Raw genomic sequence first — 17,909 nt, forward strand, 5'->3', positions numbered from 1 at the left:
TGTTGACTTACTCTCATCCTAAGGTCATAAGAAATATATTTCATATTTTTAAATACTCTTCACCATTAATTTGTAACACTTGCTTGATTTTTATCTGTTCCCATTCTGGCAGTTTCTGGCAGACTTTCTGCAAACAAATGAACTTTTCTCTTTATTTCCTTTCTTCTTCCTTTGCTGTAAATATGAGAGATTCCCTGTACTTTTTATTCTTACCACCCAGGCAAAGATTGGAAAGGAATTAAGGGGGTCTCTCAGTCGGACATGCCAGGGAAAGAAATACTGGTTTTGAAAATAGGCCAGACTGGGTTAGGGGCTGGGGAGTAAAAAAAAAAAAAGAGAGAGATCCAGAAAAATCCCCCCCCCCATCCCGATGGGAGGGGTAGTTGTTGAACACTGGCTCAGAGAATTGAAGGTTACTCCTTCTGAGCCACCCATGACCTCTTAGATACATGACCCAGAGTGAACCATCTGCAACTACACACAACACAATTAGGCAACAATTGCTTAGCAACACCATGACATTCACTGGATAATTGTAGATCAGTCGTTGTCTGGCTTCACGCATCATGCTAAGTCTTTCTTTGCACCAGTATTTTTAACTGATGGAATGATGGTCCTGGTTTTCTCCACCTTCTCCGGTGGAACTTCTGCTGCTGCTTCTCCTCCTCCTCCTCTTTCAATCTCTCTCTCTCTTTCTCTCTCTCTCTCTCTCTCTCTCCCCCCCCCCCCTTCCACCCACAAATAAGAGTGTCACCTATTTCCCTGGCAGTGTTGTGTGGAAGGAAAACTAGAACAGCACAGAAAAAGGCTGTTTAGACCCAGCACATTCTCTCATCTCCAGTCTTCTTGTCAGGGACAGACTTTTGGAATGGGTAACTGTGTGATCCTTCTAGCTGCAAGTTGAAGGGATTTAACCCAGATAAGGGTGCGCCATCTCAGCAAGAAGGAGCCAATATTTAGCAACAGTTGCTAGCCTGTGCAAACAGGGGGGGAGGGAGGAGGGGGCATCATTTCTCCTGGCCTCGGACTGCAGCAACAGCAGAACCCCCCTTTCTGGTGATAAATGGACATCCACTTCAGAGAGAAAGAGAAGACTCAGCAAAAAGTAGTTTGTGCTTCCTCGGTCAACAAATGGATCTCACTGAGCAGGCATCTTCTAGATGGTTTGGCTACATTTCCCACCAACCTTGGCAGTGCTCTGGTTAGGGATTATGGGGTTATGGCTCAACAAACGTGCAGGGGTCAGCTTGGGGAGTCTAGCATTGTGTACATGGAATCTGGTTGATTCAGCAAGCAAGAAACACAGTGTACACACCACACTGAGCTGCGGTGGCTTAAGGAGGTTCATTGAATAAATGACAATAAATGACAAATATTGGGCCCAGCAGGTGAAGTCAAAATCAGACAAACTGCACCCAATATGTATTCGTACAATGTGTGAATCCAGCAACCTCTGTCAGTCAAGGTGCTCTGTGCCTCTCTTCCACCTTGTCCATCAGCACAAGTTCTTTTGTGGGGGGAAAACGATAGAACAAGCAATGGGGAAAGAGCAAAACAGTGAATGAAACTGCTGTCCAGATGTGCCTGCAGTACACACACACACACACATACACACACACCCTTCAGGGATTTGGAAAAATAATCAAGAAGTCTAAACTGTGCCTGTTTCATTTCCATAGATTAAATATTATAAATTTTGTAGTTAGACAACATTCCTAGCAGGACCAAATGGGATAAAGGGAGCCATATTTGTCTATTTAAAAATGGGGGGGGGGGAGAATGAATAAAATGTCTATGTCTTACAGCAGTAAGGGTTAAGGGAGAAAGATAAGAGGAAAGGTATTGTTCACCACATTTCAACATTTTGGATACTTTCCCATCTCTGATCTAGTATCACTAGGCTTTTAGAGATACTATTAATACAGCAGATAAATATGGCTGCTATCTAGGCCGATAGTGATCACATGTAGTCTGATCACTGATCACTGATCACATGTAGTCTGCCAACAGGGGAACCTATAAAGTGAGTTAAATGCCCATGACTCATTTTCAGCACTTAAGAAATCCTATTTGGTCTTCATAAAGGTTGGGTAAGGTAGAAAACAGCAATACTTATTTTTCCCCCTCTGAACTGGAGCAACTGTTGTGATTCTGTAGTATGCAGACTCATCCTGAGTCATTGGTAGTACTTCATCATTTTTGACTTGTAAAAAAACACATTTAATCTACCAAAGCCAGTTCTGCCAGAGACATCAAGGGAACTAGAACAAACTGCTGCTGAACATGGGATATTCTTTTTTACTCAGAATATTTCATTCCATGTTCCTCCTGACCTATTTCTACTTCCTCCAACTATTAGTTGTGCATCAGTCCTGGTGACACAGTTTGGGAGTTTCCTTTCCTGAAAGGAGAAAGACACATTTGTTTGCTCCTCTTGAAACTTTGAAGTTTTCTGGAGATGGAGGATGTATCACTATTTTCTTCATGGATTGTAGAGTTCTTGGTACCTAAGCAACACAACTCAGAAAACTAAACTGCTCTCTATGCGATTGTCTTCACATTTGTTTCAGTTCCAGTTCCATTCTAGTTCCTTAGCATGACGTATGAAGCTGTTCGTTGAGGCTGGTGGTGTTGGACATTGTAAGATTTATACAATCTGAAGAGAAACTAGGGTATCTAATTCATTTTGTGGGCTATCAAGTTGGTGTTGACTCTTAGTGATCACATAAATAGACCTTCTCCAGGATGATCTGTCCTCAACCTTGTCCTTCACGTCTCCCAATGGGGCACCCATCACCTGTAATCGAGTCCCTCCACTTTGCTGCTTGGTTGTCCTCTTCTCCTCTTTCCTTCTCCCTTTCCTATTATTATGGACTTCTTAAAGGAGCTGGATCTTTGCATCACAATGTGTCCTCCAAAATATGATCATGTGAGCCTGGTAACTGTGCCTTAAGTGAGAACTCTGGGCTGATTTGTTCTATGATCCATTTGTTTGTTTTCTTGGTTATCCATGATATTCTGTCTGTCTCTTAGATGACTTAAAAGGGTCCAAGATGGGTTCCTAAAGAAAAAAAACACACACACAGAGAGCATTTTACAAAGAGGGACAGACAGAGCTTTCACAAGCGATGAAGTACCAGTTGTTGGAAAGAGGAATATTGCCTTCATGCCTTGCTTATAAGTTTCTCAAAAGCAACTGCTATGGTTTGTTAGTGTGTATATATATATCACGCATCCCTGGATTTTTGCACTTCAGTGAAAAGGAAGGAAGAAAGATACCAGAATGGCATCAGGACAGACAAAATTCCTCCCACACAAAATCTGAGGCTTGTGGGCAACTGGGGAGTGATGCAATGATGTGTAACCGTAAACAGCAGTATCAGCTACAGCATTTCCACCACCTCCAGCCATCAAGTTCACAAAGACAATAATGTGAAAATAAATAAAATAAAATAAAATAAAATAAAATAAAGCATCCTGAGAATAGACAAAAGTTTATTTCAGGGAGGAAGAAGTAGTCTTCAAAATTCCCTGGCGGACTTCAGTCCCATATTATTTTTTGCTCCTTAAGTGATCCCAGTCTACATCTTGGCAACCTTGTTCCAACACAGCCTCGTAATGCTTATGTCCCAAACTCATCTTACTAATTGAGCTGGCCTTATCTGATAAAATAAAGCAATCTAAAGCCGGGTGTGGCTGGACAACCCTAACTCACAGCAAAATTGCAGATCGAAAGGGAATCCTGTTTCCTGAACAGGAATCGAAGGGCACGTGTAGTGCTGTGAGATGTTAATAATGTCTTTGCACAACTGTGGTGAAACAGGATTTGAGCATTGCTCAAAAAAGGTTTATTTCCTTCTTTGACTTATACTAGACTTATCCCTTAGAAGCGGAAGCTGCAACATATAGAAATGTCACCGGGAATTCATTTTTCCACCCTTTATTCTTAAACCAGGAAAAGCTTCAATGGTCGAATGTCTCTCTCTTAGGCTTTTGTTAGAGAAATAGGGAAAACAATAAAAATAAACGTGACATTTGCCATTTTTCAGTGAGCAAAACTCCCTATCTCTGTTAGAAGCCCATGTCATCCAGACCCAGTCTTACTCCAGAGGAAACATCTAGGGAAAGTAGGCCCTCTAGAAAGTAGCACCAGCACTCTAGAAGCTCTTCCTAGGGAGATGGCACCTAGGTTGGTTGGGTGTTTTTTAAGGGATTGGGGCCAAACTGTTGTAGTAAAATGCTGTAGCAGATGATGTCTTGGAGCTTATCCCTTGGATGCCATTTTGTTTGTGGTTTTAGTGTATCCCTTCTGCCATTGTACTGTTCATTGTTGGATTTTACAACCTCTGTCAGACAAGGAATGCAAGATGGAAGGATAGTTGTTTTTTTTTAATGAATAGACCAGGTGCTGGATAAATGGACATGTAAAAGGATTTCTCTTAAACTGACATCATTTTGCAGGAGAGGGGCATGGCCTCTCTTTCTTTTTTCATGAAGTGCTATTGCTTTGTTGAAATCCAGTTTGGCGTAGTGGTTAAAGGCACTAGATTAGGAGCCAGGAGATTGTGAGTTCTAGTCCTGCTTTAGGCATAAAAGCCAGCTGGGTGACATTGCACGCTTGAGAAGAAGAACTGGCAAACCACCTCTGAAAATCTTGTCCAGAGAACTACAAGGACCTTCAAGATTGACTTGAAGGACCATAATAACCGCATCCCTTTGTTACTGCAGAACTGCCTTCCCCAAATTAGTGTTCTTTGGAGGTGTTGAACTACAAATCCTGTTTTCCTTAATCAGGATAGCTGGAATGCTGGGAGTCATAGTCCAACACATCTGGAAGATCTGGATTATGGAAGGCTGCTGTGGAAATTTTCAGCATTTGGTACGCTAACACCGTGAGGAAACATTCAACAGAGGACTTAATCACAGTGAAACCTCAGTTTAACAGACTTTGATATATGGACTTTGCACACAATGGATAAAATTCCTGTGGCAATTTACGTCGTTTGCATAATTACATCATTATGCAAAGGACAATAATGATGTCCTTTGTGTCATTTGCAGTGAAAGAGGATAAATCCCAAATGCCAGTAAAAAAATAATATTTTAAAAAATTGGTTTTCTTTAAAAAAAAATTTTTTTGGAAAATGTCCTTTTTCAGAGATGCCATACAGACAGAAATAATACCAGAAAAGGACAACTAAAATGACTTATAACAGACATAAAATTGTAATATATAAGTTGAATAAGGTAATTCAACTTGCATATCCTCAAAATAATTAGTAAAAGTCTAAAACAGAAGAACTGCAGGTTACAAATACCACCTAAGAGATTATTTGAAAAAAAAAATTGAATGTCTGTTTATAGAATTCAGATATAGAAAAGAAAGTTGTCACAATGAGCGTGAATGTGATTATTTACAAGGACACTGAACGTGTCTTAGATGACATGTGTACATTTTCTGCAGCTGGTAATGAAAATAAAAGAGAAAAAGATTTCCACAAAGACAAAATAAGGCCCAGAATTGTTATATCTTTTGGAACGAACTAAGGGGCTAGCATGACCTGCAAAACCGACTGAGACAGGTCAAGGGCAGCTATAGCAATTCTACAAATGCCAGTGTAAACTATGACGTTATCTACATAGTGGCAAATGACTGTAAACAGGTTCAAATACAAATAATGTAATTGTGTCATTTGCATAATAATGTCATCTCCCAACTGACATAAATGGCTGCAATGAGTTATTTTCCTGTTAAACAGACATTTGGGAATAATAGGCAATGTCCCCTTGCGTGCCTCAGTTTCCTTCCTTCCTTCCTTCCTTCCTTCCTTCCTTCCTTCCTTCCTTCCTTCCTTCCTTCCTTCCTTCCTTCCTTCCTTCCTTCCTCCCTCCCTCCCTCCCTCCCTCCCTCCCTCTTTCTTTCTTTCTTTCTTTCTTTCTTTCTTTCTTTCACATTGTTATAAATCTTGATACATTGCATTGTTTCAATACTGTGATGTTTATACAATATTAATGGAAGATTATTGACATTCTATTATTTGGATAACTTAGAGGGTTGAAAATAGAGAAGAGAAAAAAACATATTCTATCCAGATTAATTACAATATCGGATGTCAATATTACAAGCATAAAACGATTTGACCTTTTCATCCAAAGTTGAGTGTGACATTGAAAAACGAACTGCTGCAAACTGTGTCGAAGTATTTGTTGTATGATAAAGTTTTTTCTTAAGAACATCACTGTGTCAGTATACTGAAAATGGAGAGGGCTTGTTTTACAACTTTCGGGATCCTATGTAAAAACAGAGCAAACTGCCAAGGGTTTCAGGGCAAACCTGTTTAGTGATAATGGTGTTAATGGAAGCCATCGTGGACTAATGTAGCCAGAATATGATGTCTCTATATTCATCTCTCAGATTCATTTCATTTTCAGCTCTCCCTGGAAATCATCAAGCTACAGTAATGGAAGGGTTGGAAGAGTTCCATTATTAAAGAAATGGCTTTGGTACTGATCATGGTTCCCTTGGCAGCATCTGCCCAGGAAATCAAAGTCCAATTACCAAGTGTCTCACTTGCACAAAAGTGTGAATTGATAACCTGTATGGACTTGAGGGAGGGAGTCATTAGTCTTGTATATGACATCCAAATTTGGTTGGCTTCCTCTTCACAAGGTTGTATAAGTGTTTCTCACCCTTGTCAACTTTAAGATGGGTGGACTTCAACTCCCAGAATTCCCCAGCCAGCATGCTGGCTGGGGAATTCTGGGAGTTGAAGTCCACCCATCTTAAAGTTGACAAGGGTGAGAAATACTAGTATAACTAAATGGAATATCCCCAGATCTGGGTGATCCAAACACCCAAGCCACTCAGTCTTGGCAGGACTAAATTGGAGATGGTTCTTCCCCATCCAAAGCTACACAGCCTCCACCCACTGGGACAGGACCTTGACATCATGGACAATTCACTACTTATTCCTATGGCCACTCTTACAGTACCAAGACTCGGCAAGGAGAAGTTTATAAGGGTTAGAACTGCCTCCTCTATCTTTAACAACATCTTGAAGCATAAACATTCATTTGCAGCCATGGTATCGGTGTGAAAAGCTTTGCTAGTAAAGTCCTACTCATGAATGCTCAAAAACTTCCTGAATCTTTGCATAACAAGTTTCTTACACCACATTCAGCATTCTGACTGTTGCTGAAATATATTTCCCACCTTGGTGCTCTGGACAATGGTGAGTCATAGAGCTCACAGGCTATTTCTAAATATGCAGATGAAGTAACTCATGTGTGCATGAGACCGTGACACTGCCATTTCTACGTGCCTCTGGACAAGATTTCCCAAGACGGTGGCATAGGTCTTGCCAGCAAAGGTGTGTTTTGTGATGGAGTAATACACACACGCAATTGCGGTGCTAGGTTTAAAAAACTGGCTCCGCTCAATGGCAACAAATGTGTGGTGCAAGGCATGGAAAAATAACTGGAAGGAACATTGTATGTGTACATGGGCGTGTTTGTGTGTCTCTTTTGCAACTAAACAACTCGCCAGAAAAACCAACCAACTTTCAGAAAAGCAACCGATCAAATTCAAGAACCAAATCTATTTAAATGAACGTCCTACAATATTGCGAAGTGTGCATACTCCTATCATTAGTTTAGATGAAAGACTAACCTGAAAAATAATCATCTTAATGAGAATAGGGTACAGCACAATAACAGGCTATGCCCTAACCTACAAATCAGATCAAAACTCTTTAAGCCCCTTTAAAGCTCTAGCTGCCAGAATGGTATATATACATAATTTCTGGATTATAATTCTACACGTGGAAATGTGCCACATCCCACATTTTATATATTCATATATATTCATATTCATATTAATATTCATATATATATATATATATATATATATATATATATATATATATATAAAAGTCCACATATCTTAAAGGAGCTGAGGTTGAGAAACACTGCCTTAGAATAATATCTGGCTACCTACATCTAACAAATCCCAAATATGTAATATATCAGCTCTAGAGTTTATATTTTAATTGGATACCTAGTCTACACATTATTTACATAATTCTTTTAATACATTGTTTACTACTTATCGCTTTTTTCCCCCTCTTTTTGATTTTAATTGTGTTAACCAAATATTTTTACTGTTCATTCCATAGAGACTTCTCTTGACTAGAAATTGGGTATGAAATGTCTTATAATACTCTTAAGTTGTTAATGAAGAATATACTGTTGGAATACATACTATTAGCCATAGTGATCTTTTTTACCTGCGGGTTATTCACGATTTGTTGGCTAGCCACCTGAATTCTGCTACTTATATATTTTTTCTTCCTTGCTATGTTCTTTATATTCTTTTAAAATGTATATTTGCATCAGGTTTTATTCCTTTTCTTTTTTTCTTGGAATTATAAAAATAATAATAAATTTTAAAATTAGCATAAGGTAAAAACAAGCTTAATGCATATCCCTTCAGCTCTCAGAGCAGAGAATACAGAAGTTGCATTATGTCATATCCTTGTGTATGGGCTTTTACACAGCTTCCACTTGTGGAGAGAGGGGGGAAGTTTCTCTATTTCTTACACAATGTATAACGCTGCACAAGGATTTCATTTACACTGACCACCAGGACACAGGTGCTACATTATCATTTTGACCCTATTTGGGATTTGTTAAGTGTAGGTAGCCAAATGTTATTCTGTGGAATTTGAGTTTGAACCCTTTAGAACAGTATTTCTCAACCTCAATACCTTTAAGATATGTGGACTTCAACTCCCAGAATTCCCCAGCCACACTGCCTTAGAATAACATCTGGCTACTTACATTTAACAAGTCCCAAATAGGATGAAAAAGGTCATATAGTGTAGTTCCTGCCTCCTGGTGGTCAATGTAACTTTTAATGCCCATCAAACTTTCAGAAAGGTGAAGCGAAAGAGGAGGCTGATTTCAGAGTCACAGGGGGCCAAGTCCCTGAAAGCCAAGCCTGAAGGCCATGACCTTGGAAGAAGGAACAGAAAGAAGTTCTTCCCCGAAGAATTTTAAGAATAAGCAGAATTATAAGGAGAAATAAAAGCAAACAGATATGGGTTGGGGGTGGGCATGGGAGGTTGTAACTGAAGAGCTCAGAAAACATGCACCAGTAGTTTGACCTTGGTTCTGTTTTAAAGCAGAAGAAAGGCATAGATACAGACAGTAATATGTATAATGCAATGGACTTTCAAAATTAATAGTCACACATAGGGAAAAAGAGGAGGAGAGGCCTGACAATCCATATTGTAAGTGAAACAACTCCAAAAACTTGACCACAGTGTTAAAAAAAAACTTATTTTATGCCTGTTTGTTAAAAAAAAAAAAAAACAACTCAGAACTAATGTGGATGTTCACAAACAACTAATCAACACGAAACAGCTGCTTTAGTGCGGCTAAGCCAGTGTTCCTCAACCTCAGCAACTTTAAGATGGGCGGACTTCAACTCCCAGAGGCTGGGGAATTCTGGGAGTTGAAATCCACCCATCTTAAAGTTGCTGAGGTTGAGGAACTCTGGTCTAAGCTATGCAGAGCTTTCCCACCTAAACATCCTCTGAGCACTGAATTGGGGCATGGCTGCTCCACCAGTCAAACAGTCATTGGCCACTCACACAGGGACAAAATTTGCACAACAAGCTAGACTAGACTAAAAGAGGATGGGGTAGTCTATGATTCAGGGTGCCCTAATGGGAACCCAATCTTTTTTTTTTTTTTAGTTTCATGCACCAGCCAGAGCATGTTATATAAATACACTTGTTTTTTTCAGCAGTTAGTGGAAAGAATTCAGCTAGTCCACCATTCTGAGAACCCTCTTAGAACAATGCCTATTGAATGGTCAGCTGGTGTGCGTGAATCCTTCTGCTTCAGAAAGCAGATTCTCCTGGGCCACCCCTGTACATCCAGAACTGTTGAGGGGAAAAATCTAGCTAAGAGAGCAGGCCAAGAGTCACACCATCCAGCAGGATCAACCTTCCAAGGTGGACCACATCAGGAAGATTGACTCCATAGGAAAACTAGAGCTCTACTTCACTGAGACAGGCTAGAGTAGCATCTTAAAGCTGCCAAGGTTAAGAAACACTGTACTAGATGTGTAAGAGCAAGATTTTCTTGGCTGGAGGAGTAACAAAAGTGAGGGTTCGTTGACCCATATGATATGGTCAAGTGATCATTTGGTACCTTTCTGGAAGGATATTTTAATATAGTTAAGGAGATTTATGGGAAAATCTCTAAATGCGAAGGATGTTAATGTGATGTTGAATTATATACCAGAGGTTGAATCCGTTTATCAGACATTACAGTTGCATCAAGCATGGGGAGGTGAGCTAAAAGAATTGTATTGAGACATTGGAAAAGTGATATTATTCCAAATGTGAAGGAATGGCTTTTGAAAATGTGTAACTTATCCATCTAAGAAAAGGCAATATTTTCCACTAATCAAAGGATGAAGCACTTTGGCAGAGACTTTATGATATTTTGCAAGTAAAATATTGGTTATACTATAATACTATACGGTAATTATTAGTAAACCAGTGACTACTGATAAGTTTTATATATATAGTAAATTTTTTCCTTTGGTTTTTTATCTTTTATCTTTATCTTTTTTTTTTTTTGCTTCCATCATTTTTTCTTTACATGTAAGGATTGTTTCATTTAATGTTTTTTTTTTAGTGTATTGTGGTGTTTTGTCTATATTTTGTGAGGGAGGAGGTTGTATATTTTTTATTAGAATTTTCTGACACAGTAAAAATATACAGAACAAAGAAAAAGGAAGTAAGGAAAACAGAAAAGAAAAGGAATGACAAGAGAAGAAAACATTGAGTTATGCCTTCTGCCCTTCTTTCTATTGAGTAATTCTCATCTTATTCTTTCCCCCATCCTCTTTGGCCCTTTTAATCCCCATTGTCTGTATTTTGCATTTTGAAAAACAGCAAAAATAAATAAAGAAATAAATAAATACATTGAGAGAGCTAGTTCTGACCTAGCTCTCACAAGAATGTGGATCATCTCCATTTTTCTGAAGTCACACCAGAGAGACAAGGAAAACAGAACGGTCACCTGGCTTTCAGCATCATTTCCCACATGTCTACAGGCTGACTAACTAGACCCAACCTTGCTTAGCTCCTGAGCACAGGTGAGGTCTGGCTGCAGCTTCTCTTTTTTTATGACCTTTTTCAGTGTGGATATTGCCTTCAAAATAGCCACCAGGAGGCAGCAGATATCCACCCAGCGCGAAGAAGAACCCGAAATTGCTAGCTATTTGCTCAAGGTAACCTGGCTGAGTTATCTCTGCAACAGGAAGAACAGGTGTGGCGGGCCACACCTGAAATGTACCACAAATATATTGTAATATTAGCGTGGCAGAATATTGTGCAACAGGCTTTTCATCGCAAAACATTTCCAAAAGCTAGCGTGGTGCCCGTTCTTGGAATGCTGATCCCTTGAACCTTGAAAAGCATCTATTATTATATTTCCTAGGGCCCTATGGAAGATGTACTGTAGCTCTTCATTCAGGCTTTCTTTGGGCAAATGTTATGGAGGAGTTCCTCTCTCACTATCACTTTTTCATTTTTTAATGTCATTTTCACGCACCACTTGAGCTGTTTTTCACATAGGAAGGTGATATAGAGAGTTAGCAAATAAAACAAATTATAAATAATATCCTACTACTTATGCAGCAGCTCCGAAATTCCCAGATTTATATAAAGGGTGAAAACTTATAGTTCAAGACCAGGTTCACCAACTTGCTTTTAATAAGTTTGTTTAATAAGCCATATCAGATGGGTTGAGCGGTTGGAGCATATCTAAAGATATGCTGATATGTTTACAAACCACAATGACTTTGTTCACATTAAACCCCAGTCAAACAAACCGCATTATGGCTTCACCAAGTTGGGTGAAACTGGCATATGATTAGAAGCACCCATTGCACTAGGATCACTACAACTGCACCTTGTAAAAGTGGTTGAACCCTGGTATCCCTCACATGTGGTGAGCTGGCTTGCTTGCCAGCTTTCTTGCCAGAATGCACATCCTTGTCACAGGCAGAATCTACATCTTCACAAGGGCTTTGCCGTACAGGCACATGTGGGCTCAAGTCTCAGGTTCCTCCAGATCCCAAGTTATCACTGCCAGAGGGCTATTGTTATTCCTTCCTGCCAACGTTGAGGACAGCAAGACATGAAAGTGGCCAAACAGAGAGCTCTACAGAGTATTGGGCAGGTCATATGAAATAAGTAGTTTGCCAACCTGAAGGGTTTCATGGCTTTTTCTGTATGTGCCTTCTTGGCTCCTGGCTACTCCATGGACAAGTGCCTGCAGTTTTCTTGGCAAGATTTTCAGGAGTTTGCCCTTGCCTTCTTCCTGGGCTGAAAGAGAGTGACTGATCCTTACCTGAAGTTCTGCTTTTGTTATATGCTCCTCTTTCCATTTTTTAAACATGTCCTTTTTGTTTCTCAGTTTCTCAGAGAGTTCATGTTACAACCATTCTGGTCTTATCATGCGTCTCTCTTTTTTCCCCCTTTGGTATTGATTCTGTTTGGGTCTTAATTATCTCGTTTTTCAGAATATCTCAATTCTCCTGAACTGTTTTTCCCTGCAGGATTTCCATCCATGAACTCCATCCTACTTTTTTCTCTTAGCTTGTTGAAGTCAGCTCTCTTGAAATCTAGAACACTAATCTAGCTACTTTCATTTCTCCTTGCAATGTGGTGAATTCTAGGATTACATGGTTATTCTCTCCCAAGGTCCCTGTCACTTCCACTTCTTCAACTACTTCTTCCATTTTAGTAAGCATTAAGTCCAATATAGCTGATCTTCTAGTTCGTTTCTCCACCTTTTAGATGATAAAGTTGCCCAAAAGGCACATCAAGAATCTGTTGGGTCTCTTGCTTGCCACAAAATTTGATTCCCAGTTGATATAAGGGTAGTTGAAATTCCCCATTATCACAGCGGTGTATTTCCTGGATACCTTGACCATCTGGTTTGTGAAGATCTATGTCTTCTGCTTGTAGTACATACCCACAACAATACTATTTTGGTTTCTTTTTCCCTTAATAATCACCTACTTTCAGCAGAGTTTTCATCCTTGGGATCATGAATGAGAGTCCACAGGATGTACTATTAACAGTGTTTGATTAAAAATGGGGAGATAAAAGTAAAGGTAATGCCTCCTTTGAATCAAGCTCAACTCTTGGTGATGGCTATTGGGTTCTTCCAGAATGTTTTTCAACTTCACAGTTTAAGCTACAGACCTGGAATGTTCCGGTGATCTCTTCAATCCTGTTTAGCTTTTTGAAATGAACCAAGGTCAGGTGGGGGCTGTCATCTAGTTGGGCAAAACTGCGGAGACCCAAGGTGAAATCTCAATTCACAAATGTTATTAGAAAATCATGGGATGCTTTTTATTTCTCTCTGTAGCTTGCTTGTTGTATGTATGTATGTTAATTTTTAATTCTGGGATTGACACTGTTGATGATCTCCTGGCCATCATCTGCTTTTGGTTTTAAAATGGGCCTAAGACATATCTGCACTTCCTTTCATAGTAATACGTAGTTGTGTGGTTTATTCTCTCAAAAATAGGAAAGCCAAAGCTCAGCAGAAAAAAATGAGGATGTGAAACTGTTGTTGAAAATCTCTCAGTATTAGCAGTGTAGAGAGAGTAGTCATTTTCTGATTCTGTTACCTTCCACTCTGATGGGGAGGACAGTCCTCTTGCTGCTAAAGGTGTAGAGGGCTGTGTGCACCCTGAGTAACAGCTGGGCAAATCCAGTCCACAGGCTAGATCAAAATGACTCCATCTGAGGAAACGGATGATCATCTGCCACTGTCAGTTGCGAAGATTTTCGTCTGTTTCATCCTGAGTCTTTCCTTTGTCCTTGGAATCCCTGGGAATTCTTTGGTCATCTGGACCATTTGTACACAAATGAAGAAGAAGCCTCCAACAGCTGTGCTCATCCTACATCTGGCTGTGGCTGATCTCCTGGTCCTTCTGACCCTGCCAATCTGGATCTATTCTTTAGCCAACCAGTGGCTCTTTGGTGTCAGCGCCTGCAAAGGACTTGTATTTGTTATTTACTGTAGCATGTATGCCAGCATCTTCCTCATCACGTGCCTCAGTCTTGAGCGGTTTCTGGCCGTCATTCATCCCTTTGCTCTTCAACGATGGAAGAAGACTACGGTCATCTACCTGGTGGTTATCATTATCTGGTTGTTCTCCATTGTTCTTGGATCAACTGTCATCCCATTTCAGACCACTGATGAAACTCATGCAGGCCTCCAGTGTGCCGCTCGTGAGTATGCAACTGTCTCCCAGGAGGTCATCCATCTCTTGTCAGAGACCATTTTGGGCTTCATAGTTCCCTTTACCATCATCTCCATCTGCTACATCTATGTGGGCAAAAGAATTGGGGTCATGGCTTGTCCATCAAAGCGACGTTCTGCCAGGTTGATTACATCAGTGGTAGTGATTTTTTGTCTGTGTTGGTTCCCCCACCACTTCATTAACCTCATAACAGTCATTTCAGTTCTGATGCAGGATTCAATTCCAGAGACAGCTAAAGCCTTGGAGAACATTTCAAATGCAGGAGTGTGGATTGCAGGTGCAATTATTTTTATTAGCAGCTGCATAAACCCTCTCCTCTATGCTTTTGCTGCTAGGAATATTCGAAGCAGTGCGAGGTTTACAAAGTTGTCCAAACTGTTTGAACAAGTGAGTCCTTCAGAGAGGCAGGAATCTACCCAGGAAACAACTTCCCCCAATGAAAAAGAGGAAACTTTGACAAGCACGGAGGTCATCTAGTGTGGACAATGGGAAAAGTGAGTCCATGCCACTGTCCTCATCCTATTGCAAGGATTTTTTATAAATCTTAGATAAACTGTTCTTGGCTTCTGATGAGTTTTTATCAACCATCTAAAATCCATATCTAGATTTATTAATATAAATATTGTCACATTTCTCTTTACATATTTTTTTCCTAGACACTGGTGTGTAGTTGTGTGGTAGTTGAGTAGTTGTGTGTAGAATTGGTGTATCGTTCTGTGCTATTTCACGTAGTACACAGTTCCAAATATCTGGTAGGTTTTATATTTTCAGAAATCAGGGAGCAGCACTATATATTCCAGAAATGACTGGCGACACAATTGTATGAAGCAAGTTGTGAAGTGTAATGTAATTTAATGCACTCTTGCTTTGTTCACTCCACATTTGGACTATGATCCTGTTCAGACTAATAAAAATAGGATCTTCTTTAAAGATTCTCCTTCAGAATCTTTAGTGTTACTTCTAAACAGGATCTGTGATGTATTATTGACTATGACTCTTACAATGTCAAGACAGTTTCTCATCCCCAGTATTTCTTTCTTTATGTCCAGCTTCACGAGTGCTGGAGAAATCAAAAACTTTGCTCAGTATGAGTTGTTGATATTATTGTATTGGCACTAATGAAGGTAATTGGCCAACTGCATTGTGGAAATATCCCTCTTATCTGCCTTTCATACAAAAGGAGATATAGATAAATGAAGTTTGAGCTAACTAGATGTTTTGGCACGTGTTTATGCTTGAGAAATACAATAAATGAAATGTGAGTGTTTGGGCTGAGTCCAACCAGGTGAACCTCATGGCATTGTGTTTTTCTAGGGAAAACTTTATTTGTCATTGTACTCCCTGATTTATTGAATGAGAATGGGATATGTTATAATTTTTTAAAATTTAATCCTCCAGATTACAGCCCTTTTCCCCTCATTCATGCAAATTAATGGATAATCTTTGGCGAAAGGAGTGAAAGTAGTCGCAACCAGGAAAACATGGACCGCTTTGTCTCACCTGTTTCTATGGTTTACCATGGGGCTCATAGAAAGTGAAACTGTTTTTGACTTTTAGGAAACTCCAATGAGCCATGTCCAGGATCTTCTCAAACTGTTCTGGCCTGCAGAGCTGTCTCTCCTACCTGCCCTTCTCACAGCTTGCTCCATGCTGTCCATGCTCTGTGCAAATACATCAGTGAACAATTAAAATTCCTTTCCAGAGTTGCATAGCTTTTCATCCATTGGAGGAAGAGTAAATCCATAGCTTGATGTATCAAACCTCACTTAGTTTATGATAGCTGTGCTATAAATGTTTTCTCCGTGGCAACAAGTCTCCTCTAAGTTTCTTTTGGAACCTTAGTAGATGCTTAACTCTTCCCTTAGGCATTGGGATTTTACCAGGAACTCATAGTTTTATTTGTGGTGGTGATTTGTTTGGACTGGATTGTTTTGGGGAGGGAGGGCTTTTTTTTTGTAATTTGTTGCACTGGGTTTTTTTCTTTTTGTAAACCTTTGAAGATTAAGAAGATTAACCTAACGTGTAATAAATAAAACAAACCATTATCTACTTTATTTGCACCCTACTATATGGATGTTATTGGCTATGAATCTTCCATTTGTCTGATTTGGAAAGAGTGGCTTTTTCATGCTGTGATCTGTTCAGATTTTACATCATGTTACGGTGGAAGGACAGTTTATAGGTACAAAAAAACCACAACAGAATAAAATCAGTAACATTGGAGAAGGGCAGAAAATAACTTGAAGGGATGGATTCTAACTATTTGGTTAAACTTGCATCCCATTAGAACCAAATATAACTCATGAATGTGCCTTAAACCATCCCCTTTTTAACCTTTATCTTTGAACAATAGAACCCTAAAAAGTTAGAAGACACAATGCTTAGAGGAATGACATCTCTGAGAAGGCTCCTGGTTACCAAGGATGGAACACAATACCTCGTCCAGGTCTTTGGGAAGATGGGAAAATAGTTTACATTGAGTTGAGTTCATCATGCAGTCTTCTGAGCAGCAGTCATTTTTCACTCTCTTCTTCCAATACATTTGTTTGTTTTTTAAACAGTTTGTTTGTTTTCAGTCTAGCCTACATCTCTGAAATTTTGTGGTGGTCTCCCACCTGAATATTCAAATATCCAACCCTGCTTATCTTTTTCAAGGACAGTGAAGTTCAACCACTTTGGCTGGTCCCCCTTGGAAAGAGCACCCATTAAATTCAGGGAGCCTGTCTTCTTAAACCTGCTTATAGAGTCAAGGTTTAGAAGTCTCTGCAGTTATATCCTAGTGAGTGTCACAGAATAAAATGTTTGCCTAGATTTAATGTTGGTGAAATACTTTCCACTGATTTTATCAGTTGAGTTCAGAGACCGTTTTGTCCCGGAAAAAAATAGTTTGTCACACAAAGGTCACATAACAATTGAATAAGCTTCAGAAAGAAAAAGAAAAAAACATTGCAAAAATATCAAGGCAACCCATTAACTTCTAAAAAACCCCCACTGCACTTAGTTTTTATTTGTATTCTACAATGTATTATTTGTATTCTATAATAAACCAATTAATTTGGGGGGGGGACTTCTCAAAAAACAAGGTTGGAAGTCAGCAAAGAATTCCAAGTCCCCTGTTCTCCCTCTTAATTCTATTGTTGGACTGGACAGGACAGGACTTCAAATAAAGGATTTTTTTTAAACAGAGGACCATTTTGTTCCCTGCAAAGATGATGCCCAGCCATGACTCCCTCACTTCTGGCTCTTGGACGATTAGGGGAATTCTGAGAATTGAAGTCCACACATCTTAAAGTTGCTGAGGTTGAGAAACAGTAGGCTGTCTTGCTTTCTTTTTCAGAAGATGGAAAGTGTTTTGATAGAACAGTCTTGCCTCTGAGTAACAGGGTTTGCAGAACTGGTAACATTGCAAAACCTGTGAAAGCTATTTGAGGGTAGACAGTCATGCGAAACGAGAACTTGCTTTCCAAACATTCTTATTTGAGGCCCTCTTTGCTTCCCCTGCCCACCCCCATCCTCCAAGAAAGTGAATTCTGTTTTTGTACCTTAT

General features: G+C 39.6%; 1 protein-coding gene across 2 annotated transcripts; it reads left to right on the plus strand.

Annotated features, from left to right (window-relative positions):
- Positions 1-13,725: 13,725 nt before the first annotated feature.
- Positions 13,726-16,386, plus strand: LOC103059882 (leukotriene B4 receptor 1-like). Of its 2 annotated transcripts, none has more exons than XM_007444186.3 (2): positions 13,726-14,856; positions 15,761-16,386. In XM_007444186.3, exon 1 carries the CDS (start codon positions 13,829-13,831, stop codon positions 14,837-14,839), a length of 1,011 nt encoding a protein of 336 aa, XP_007444248.2. In that variant the 5' UTR covers positions 13,726-13,828; the 3' UTR covers positions 14,840-14,856; positions 15,761-16,386. The 2 variants fall into 2 exon arrangements, with proteins under 2 accessions (XP_007444248.2, XP_025032691.2); XM_025176923.2 differs by having other exon boundaries at positions 15,920-16,386.
- Positions 16,387-17,909: the final 1,523 nt, after the last annotated feature.

This window comes from Python bivittatus, unplaced genomic scaffold, assembly GCF_059951505.1.
Source record: "Python bivittatus isolate LINGU-HERP-01145 unplaced genomic scaffold, Pbiv_v1 ctg000190_np1212, whole genome shotgun sequence".
Lineage (NCBI taxonomy): Eukaryota > Metazoa > Chordata > Lepidosauria > Squamata > Pythonidae > Python > Python bivittatus.